The sequence below is a fragment of the Mastigoproctus giganteus genome, chromosome 6, assembly GCF_048544385.1.
Source record: "Mastigoproctus giganteus isolate SK-2022 chromosome 6, ASM4854438v1, whole genome shotgun sequence".
In the NCBI taxonomy this organism is placed as follows: Eukaryota; Metazoa; Arthropoda; class Arachnida; order Uropygi; family Thelyphonidae; genus Mastigoproctus; species Mastigoproctus giganteus.
In genome coordinates this window covers 184,684,855-184,694,809 of record NC_143580.1, presented here as the reverse complement: position 1 = coordinate 184,694,809, position 9,955 = coordinate 184,684,855, and the positions used below count along the sequence as shown (strand labels likewise).

The 9,955-nt window shown below is 33.2% G+C and overlaps 1 protein-coding gene across 2 annotated transcripts in view; it reads right to left on the bottom strand.

Annotated features, from left to right (window-relative positions):
- Positions 1-532: 532 nt before the first annotated feature.
- Positions 533-9,955, bottom strand: part of LOC150084801 (galactosylgalactosylxylosylprotein 3-beta-glucuronosyltransferase 3-like) — an 84,695-nt gene continuing 75,272 nt past the window's right edge. For both annotated transcript variants that reach the window (XM_090375555.1, XM_090375556.1), the window contains exon 6: positions 533-643. In XM_090375555.1, the coding sequence (XP_090231681.1) occupies positions 554-643 (90 nt within the window). In that variant the 3' untranslated portion in view covers positions 533-553. The remainder of the gene's footprint in view (positions 644-9,955) is intronic.

Here is a 9,955-nt window from a genome sequence, read left to right as displayed (position 1 = left end):
GTAGTTTGTTTTAGCAATCAACCAACTGCTGGCTCAAGGCAAATTCCGCACATCTATTCTACAACGGTCTTTCCTCAGTTTGAATTTATGCCCCATCAAGTGCATAAACTGAGCAATAGAAAGATTCTCATCAGCACTGAGCTTGCTCAAACCATTCAAAGTCTTATACAGCTCAATCAGATCACCTTGCAGGTGCCTAGTCTCCAGATGCTGCAATTTGCAGAACTCAAGCTTTTCTTGGTAAAGCAACCCCTCGTTCCCCTCACCAATCTTGTCCTTCTATGTACTTGTTCCAGCAGCTCTACATCCTGAAATGAGGCCTCCTCCAGACCTGTATAATATGACTTTTTTTCTTTCAATTCTTGCTTAATGATAATCATGAAAAATAATTCACTTCTTTTTTTTTCTCTTAATTCTAAAACTGAGTCTGTATTGACCATTATATACTAATTATAATCAAACCTGAAGATGATAGTTTGAAGCTTTTATTACAACACAAATCAGGTAATACTTTTTTATATACAAGTAGTCATAACTAACATAATTCTTCTGATCACACTTCCATGTTAATATTTGAAGGCACTTTTAGTTTTTTTTCTTGTTTAAGCTTTGGTTGTTCTGTCCTTGTATGCCACACCAAAACCTATTTTATACAATTATAAAGTTCATTATTAAAATTTGTCTTATGTTTTTAAATTTAAAAGATAGAACAAAGTATAGTGTAACTTCAATATAGCATGAACTATGTTGAAGTTGAATTGTACTTCGTTACAAACCAAACTGAAATTTGCCTTTTTTTTTTTTTTTTTTTTGTTAGATACAATGATTAAAATACTGTATATGAAATTTCAAGGTGCATATTCCACTTACATTTTATTGATTCAATTGATAAACATTCTTGTAATGTACTTATATTTTATAGATAATTTCTGGAATCACATAATTTTTTGATATTTTATGAGATAACTAATTACGGTATTTTTACAGCAGATAATACTGTACTTACATGAAATTATTAAACAGCAATACTGAGTGTCATTAAAAATTCAAACTTTCAAAATTATCAATTTCTGGTCATCCCAAACTTTCAGTGAGGCACTATTAAGAGTATAGCAAATAAACTGTAACAAGAAACTGCTAAGCTACATAATCAAAGCTTCACATATATTTATCATTAATAAGAATAATGCCACTGAGTTGTGGTCCTGTAAATTTCTTCAAAAAAAAAAAAAAAGAGTACAGTAACTTCATTACTGTATAGTAATGTAAAACATCACAATATAAATCTAAAGAGTTGAAAGGTGATGTTCTTACATGTGCTGCACTGAGTTTACATTTAATGACCAAAATCACAAAGTGCATCTACACATCATGCCACTAGCAAAAAACTTAAGAACAACTTGTATTAATATCCAATACTATAGTTTTTTTTAAAACATTTAACTGTTACACATTTCCTTCAAAAAAATTATATAGTACAGTAGAGCGTCAGTTATCCAGAATAATTGAGGTCAGACCTCTTCTGGATAATCGAACGTAAGGTAAGATTAAATAAATTTTAATCTTAAAATTTATTTAATTTTAATAAATAAATGATGGCATTTTTGTGATTTTTATACAAAACAAGAAAATTGGAAAGATTTTTAAATGCTCTCGGGTTTTTTATACTTACCGATAACGAGCACGGACAGTCTGTGCATCCTAGTAGCATTTGCACACACAGCAATTGTAACTCGCTCTTTTCTCATCTTAAAACCTGGTAGAGGCATTTCCCTTTTAGTGGCTAAGGTTTTTCTCAGTAATGCTTCGCACTTGGTAATAATAAATGGCACAGTTTCGGGCCAATATTATTCTTACCGAATCTGGAGATATACTAACATAACAAGTCCATCTCATCAACATTAAATGTTTTCATTCTCATAACCGAAGCAAACTTATTTTTAAAGGACACCGCTGCTGATTCATCGTTTCTCGCCTTGAATATCTAGTTCACATGTACTGTGTCTCAGTTTAAAGTTTTTCAGCCAACCTGTGCTTTTCTTAAAATCTTCCTTACCTCTTAATTTTCGATTAAAATCCAATGCTTTTTCCCACAACATTGTGCCAGACACTGGTTCACCTAAACTTTGCCTCTGAAGAAACCACAAATAAAATGCACTCTCTAAAGCGGCATTTTCAGGTTTCGGCATCATCTTTTTCCTTCTAGATCCTCCTTCACTATCCATAATCGACACAAATTCTGTTATATTATTGGAATTTTTCTTGATTTGGTAAATTGTTGAAGTACCCACATTAAACCCTTTCGAGGGATTTCCTAAAATTTCACCTTTTCTAATTCTATGAATAATTTCCATTTTATATTGCACTGCACATTTTCTTTTCATTCACATTTTACTGTAAAAAAACTGAGAAAAATAATAAATTGCACAGTTTCGGGCTGATATTATTCTTACAGAATCTGGAGCTATACTAATCTGAAATTCACTCATGGTTTCTGGGAAAACCCAGGTCTCTGATATTTTTCTGAAGCACATTTCTGAAGGTCACAACCATAAAACAATAAAAACAATTGCCAGTTTTCGGTTTATTGGGTTTTTTGTTTGTACAATGTTATGAATGGGTAGTAAACTTGATCTTTCGCTTATTAGAATAAAAATTCAATTTACAAACGTGATCACTATAACCCACGCTTACTGCACTACTATTATTCTAAAAAAAAAAAAGAAGATCAGTCTTTCAAATTTGTTCCGGATAACTGATGTTCTACTGTATATCAAATGGTACTGCTTTCTGAAATCCCATTCAAAACTGAAGTATGCCGAGCTGATTACGATCACTTTTAATAACTCAAAGAAAAGAAAGCCATATTTTTCTTCAGTCCATTGTCCAAGCCCCCCCCTCCTCCCAGTTCCAATAGGTATCCCTTGAGTTATGCAATTAATGTGTTTCTTCTGATCAATTTAACATTTTGTGTAGAGCAGGAATTTTGAATCTTGGAAGTTATTTTTTCTAGAAAAATAAATGTAATCAGGCTCAGTTACACTCTGAATCAGATTTGCTTTTTGCCCATATGGAAGTCAAGCATTCTGGTCTCTTAACATAGCTATTGACTGTAACTTCTGTCCATCTATGCACCTACCTTAAAACCTGATGGTTCTATGGCATCTTCAGTTAAAGATAAAACTGACTGACTTTTCTTCTAACTCTTTAATTGATGATCTTGGTGAACTACTTGCCATACCCAGTACAGTGCCTCCTGTGGTCTTCTGACAAAAGATGTCAGAATAATTCTGAACAACTTGGATTACAAAAAAGCTCCAGGTCCTGGTGGCATTTCTCCACTTGTTCTCAAAACCTGTGCTCCTGTTCTGTGCTGCCTTTTTACACTTTCTTATTCCACTAGTGTCTGCTTCTACTTGGAAATTTGTGCATATCCAACCAGTTCCTAAAAAGGGTGACAATTCCCTCCCATTCAATTATCACCCTATTTCACTCATCTGTATTCTTTCCAAAGAAATGAGAAATCTATCAACTTCCAACTAATTCGAACCTTCCACCTGATTGATGATCGCCAATATGATTCTGCCAGTGTCAATCCACTGACTTATGGTGGTTTATCCATCTTTGGATAAATTTTATGGAAAAGTTCGTTTTAAACCCAACCAAAACCTCATTAAAGACAGCTGTTAACCCATAATTGCTGAAATATCTATCAAGTTTTCTTAAATATTTTAATAAATAAAAATAAATTTTCTGTTTATACTAGGACAACCACACAGTCTGAAAAGTTCACAAGATGGAATACAAAAAACCACCATATTTAGCAGTCATGCTGGTTTGAATTACAGTCACTCAGAGCACATGTATTTATGCACTCTAGTATATACTGCTCAGCTATGGCAGTCAAATTAGAAGGGAACTATCGTTTTAGTTTAAGAACCGTAGAACCAGGAAAGTGAAAAAGACACCATGCTCAATTTTTACTGTAAGCCCAAAGAGATTATGTGAATTATCAGTTGGGAAATGCTACTACATTGCTATTGACAAACACATAGTTGGTTCTCCTCTCAGGGATAGATGTTTGCATTTGAGAGTGTCTCATGTGAAATTAGTATTTCACTGACATCTCTAGTTGCAACAAGGTAAGGGATAAATTTCTGAATCTACCATTACCAGTCTCAAACATGTTCTCGTAGAAATTTACTTCGTAATCGAAATTTACTTTCAAACACGTAGAAATTTACTTCGTAATCGAGTATACCTGCTAAAGAGATATATATATATATATATATAAAATTCTTGAATGGCATGATAATACCTGTTGTATGTTTGACACCATAGTACAGAGAAGCACAATATATTGAGGTTGTGCTATAAGTAGATCTAAAATTAGAATAAACGAGAAGGAAAATTCAAGTTGGCTTACTGGAGGTATATGAACCAAATCAGTATAACTTCTTCCATTTTTCTGAAAATAGACAGTACAGTTAGCGATTACTGTTAAGTATCCACATAAACGAAACCGGATATTTTTACATATTTTTTCCCATTTGCATCTTAATCCATTTCCAGGAATCAACACCTGTCATGGTTGTCAACTTAAGGTGACATCCGAGACTATCCCAAATGGCACCGTGGAAAATGTCATTTAGCCATCTCAACAAGATATTGCTATGAAATTTGCAATTTAAATTCAAGATAAAGCTCCCTAAATGCACCTTATAAACCCCCACTTGCCCAACGTGCACCCATTTTTGCAAAATAACACCAGGTAGCTTTCTTAAATGTAACCATCACCTAGGCTGGCCAAATGTTCTGTACAAGCCAGGATTTTCTGTATTATCAATGTCCCACATCTCATATGGACTTTATAAAGGTCTTGTTATTCATGATACAGCCAAATCTGTCTGGCTAATCACATTTGCAGTCATGTAATGTGTTGCTAAATCATATTTACTTAGAAACGAACCATTCTGACACATAACACAAAGCTAATGTATAAATGAAAGGACTGCCCTCAAATTCAAATACAGAGTTGGCCAGGTGAACAAGGAGCGATCTTTGCTGTGCATGCACAAGGATACAATACAATTGCGGGACAGATACAATATTCATTGTATCTCACCCATAATCTGATTCATATGGAATTATAAGGTCAAGTGGAAGGAAAGCATGAGGTCATCTCCAGACAAACATACATAAAATTAAATGCAATACAAGACTTAAAAACACTATAGACAAGTTTTTAGTAATTCTACATTCCAGCAAAAACTAAATTGCAGCAGGAAAATGCTATACTATATGGTGAAATGCAGTTTATGTTATAACAGTATGGATTGTAGTAATAAATTAATTAAGCAGCCAAGCATAGAATATGTATTGCTCCAAAATTTATAGATAGTGAACTGCACTACAGAATTCTTTTCTTCTATGGCAACAAAACACAAAATGTTCTCAATATATGTGTGGTATTTTTACAGTAGAAATGGCATACAATTCAAACAACTAAACTTGTAGAACCCCAGGAAAAAGAGTCAAATCTGTTTTTAAAATATCACAAAAAGATCGAGTGCTTACCACCTCTCCTTAAGATCAGTAAAACCTTATATTGCTGATAATGCTTCACTGAACTAAAATAAAAACCAACCCATTTAAACATTATTAAAATCTGTTAATGACATAATCAAAGCAAATTGTGCAACACATATAGTGCAAAATGAATGAAAAAAAAAGCTTGCAATCAATTTGACACAAAGACAATAGTTTTAAAATTATTTTTTCCCTTTTTTCATCTGTGAAACAAAAAATAAAATAAAAGATGAATTTTTCCATTTATAAATTTGGAATGTAGAAATCATTTATTATAGGTCCCAACAAGATCTCTTTTTCTCTATCCATGGAACGAATTTTAAAATGCCATCCAGCTTTACTACCACATCTTCAAAGCATTAACAGCAAGTTCCAGAAATTTTGCTGAAATATTTTTTCAGTAGAAGAACAAAACTATATGAACTTGAAAACAAAAATTTCTCTTTTTTGGTTAGTATTTTTTTGGGAAATTATAAAGAATTTGGAACTAACTACATGTTCATTTTAAACAGTTATAAATTAATGTGTAAATTAAAACAATAACATGAATAACATCAAATTAGCAAAAGAAAGAAATAAATCTACTTGGTATAATTATTAAACTATTCAAAATTAATCAGTTTTCTACTACAAGAAATTAATAATGCTAACACTGCAGCAGCACATTATGCTTTTATGTAACCACTACTGTTAACATATGTGGGGAAATTTTAAATCCTGAATATGAATGCCTGCTTTCACTGGGGGTTGGCATTCACATTCAATATTTATTATTATTTTTTTTTTGTATTGTAACAGTACCTGAAAAAACAAATGTCCTGTAGTTTCAGCATTGTTAATTTCATGTGGTAGAAAAGTAATTATTCTGAATAGTTTAACAAATTGAATGTCATACTGAGGAATAATTTGTTGGAAATCAAGTTAAAACTCTATGTAATATAGGCACATAATAAAACCAAAAAAAAAAAAAAAAATCATGAATTTTAAAAATATTTTAGAATTTTTAATACATTTTTATTATGCATACAAAAATAGTGGAATTCTGATGGCAACCATAAATATTTGCAATGTTTAAATTTAGAAAATTCAAATAAAGACTGAGCCACCCTAGACAGCACATGGTTAGAGGGGGGGTATACACAGAAATTAGTATTACAGAGTAAATAACAAACATTCGGTAAATGATATATCAAAAGTAGCTTTACAGTTTATAAATATATTACTGTAGTTAACGTGCTAAAAATAGATGAGTTAAATTTGAAGTTTTCATGCTCATTTGTTATGATTGCTCAAATAGCCACCTGTAGAACTACTATAGTTTGTTTGTTATTTGGTTTTTAGGAGCATTAGCAACTAAGGCCATGTTGCTCCGGGATATGCGGTGGTCATTCCCTGACCTTTCCGCATCCTCCGTATTTGGTGACTACTATAGTGTAAACTGAAATGACAACATATTCTGGTACAAAAAGAGTACAATACATTTTTTGTATAGATGAAACAAAATCTATCATGCAGTTAATCGTAAATTTCATGCAAGGTTGGGAATAAATTACAGAGAGAATTTTGATCTAAGATTAACAAGACTTGTAGCTACTGAATGTTCTGTGCCATGGTAAGAAAAGGAATGGCATGCTTACTATATATGAGGAAACCATTGAGGATGTGAGGAATTTCATCCAAAAAAATTAACATTGGGCCAGCATAACACTGAGTGCCAACAAAAGTGTGGAGAGTTTTGCGAAGTAGCTACATCTATAACCATGAAAGTTTCGGAAGGTAAAAGCCATTAAAGCTGATGACAAAATCAGAAGACACAAGACATTCTGTATGGACATATTTACAAAGACAGCAGAAGAAGAAGAGCTGCTTACAAATGTTTAATGACAAGTATGCATCACAGGCAAAGGTTGAGCTTGGGAAATTGAAAAACCCAACATTTTTTGGAATTTCTGAGATAATCCTACAGTTAATGTTTTGTGCTGCAAGTCACAGAATGGTGTACAGCCTATTCTTCAGGGATGGAGAATCACCAGCTCCCATGTATTAAGACATGGAGAATTATCTAATCCTGCAAATTGTTCAAAATTATCCCTGCAGCATTTTAATTTTCCAATAAGATAATGCATTACCTCACTTTGATAAGGATGTTTGGATCTCTACTTTCTAAGTTAATAAGTGGGTGCTCAGGTCCATTTCTGTGGTCATCTTGCTCACTGAACCCTCACACCATTAGACTTTTTGTGGAGATTTGCTAGGGACCAAACATACAAGCTCCTTGCCAACTGATGTTTACAACTTAAAGAGAAAGACCACAGCAGCAATTGACACAATTATGTCAGCACTGTTATAGTGCATCTTGTAAGAGGTTGACTGCCATTAGGATGTCTGCAGCATTATTCTCAGACATCATATAAAAATACTATAACTGCTATTTCCACTGCAAATTTGGCTTTTTACTTATGTTTTGCACTGGGAGAAAACATAAATTTTTATGTTTTCTCCCAGTGCAAAAAAGGGACTTTAATACCAATTTAAAGAGAACCAGTGTACATTTTTTGACAAAGGCTTAAGAAAAGTGAGAACTACTAACTTGGAGATAGAAGTATAGTTGAGATTATTATGCAGTTCTGTTACAGATCAGGTAAACGAGTTGCCAGCTTTAACATTTGTCCATTTTAAAACATAGTTTAATCCCACCAATGTTTATGCAAAATCTGATGTATGGTTTTATTGCTCAGAGCACAGCATCTATTACCAGATAATTATTCAGAGCAACTTACTTTCTTATTTGCTTGTTTATCTTATTATAATGAATGTATAGGAGTCTTCATAAAGGAGGGATGTATAAAGCCTCTAAAAATAGACAAATAATATGAAAAGTTTTTTTAGAAAATAACTACTGAGACTATGAATTGAAGGAAACTGAACCTGGCCTGTTATAACGTAAGAACACTCATCGGTGAAGACAGGATATTAGAGCTGGAAAAGGAATTAGAAAATGTGAATTGGAATATCATCGGTTTGGCTGAAACAAGAAGAAGAAATGAATCACTTATAAGTTTATCAAGTGGAAATCTGCTGCACACCAATGGAAACAGTGAAAGGAGTAAAGGTGGAGTTGGGTTTCTGGTCCATAAAGATTTTAAAAACAACATTTTGGAATTCAAAAGTACATCACCAAGAGTGTCAAGACTAATACTCGAGATTTCTAAGAGATACAAGCTAAAGATTATAATGATTTATGCACCAACATCGATCCATGATGATGAAGAGGTTGAAGAAATGTACACCGAAATTGAGAGTCTTCTAGATGAGCAAAAAACCCACTACACTATTATTATGGGAGACTTCAATGCTAAGGTTGGAAAAAGACAAAACAGCGAAGAAAGGGGAACTATAGGAAATTTTGGAATTGGTGAAAGAAATAAAAGAGGTGAAAGACTTGTGGAATTTGCAGAATCTCAAAGACCGTCAATAATGAACACTTTTTTCAAGAAAAGGGTGAACAGAAAGTGGACATGGAAGAGTCCAAATGGATTAACTACTAATGAAATCGACTTCATCCTCACTAACAGAAGATATATTGTGAATGATGTTACCGTCCTAAAGGTAAATGTTGGAAGTGATCACAGAATGGTAAGATGTACACTTGATATAGATATAGGAAAGGAAAGGAAAAAACTGAATATTCTGTTATCTCAAAGACCTTTAAGATGACAGCAGAGGAGAAAAAGCAGTATGTACTGGAACTTAAGAACAAGTATGAGCTTCTGCAGACTGCTGAGGACCAAGATATCGACGAGGAATATTACAACTTTTTGAAAGTGATAAAGCCCAAGAAACCTATAAGGAAAAAGAAATCCAAAGAAGGAAAAATTAGTCAAGAAACACTTGTCATGATGAACCGAAGACAACAAATGAAAAGCAAGAAAAACACTGACAGGGAGAAAATTGAGTATACTGAGTTATGCAAAGCCATTAGAAAGAGACTCAGAGAGGACATAAGAAGATTTAACACAAGAAAAGTAGAACAAGCATTAAGGGAAAACAAAGGCTTTAAATCAGCAGCCATGAGCAGTAATACAGAAAGACAAATGATACTGAAACTGAAGAATAGCAGTGGTGTACTTATAAACAGCAGAGAAGGCATAATTCAAATAGCAGAAAACTACTATAGAGAATTATACAAGGAGCAGGGGAATGATGCCAGCAGTGGGGAAGATGGATTGCAAAGTAGCAACACTTACGACATACCCAATATTCTTCCTGATGAGGTAGAACATGCATTGAAGAAAATGCATGTTCAATGCAATTTCTTCAATGCATGTTCTACCTCATGCATTGAAGAAAATGAAGAATCAGAAAG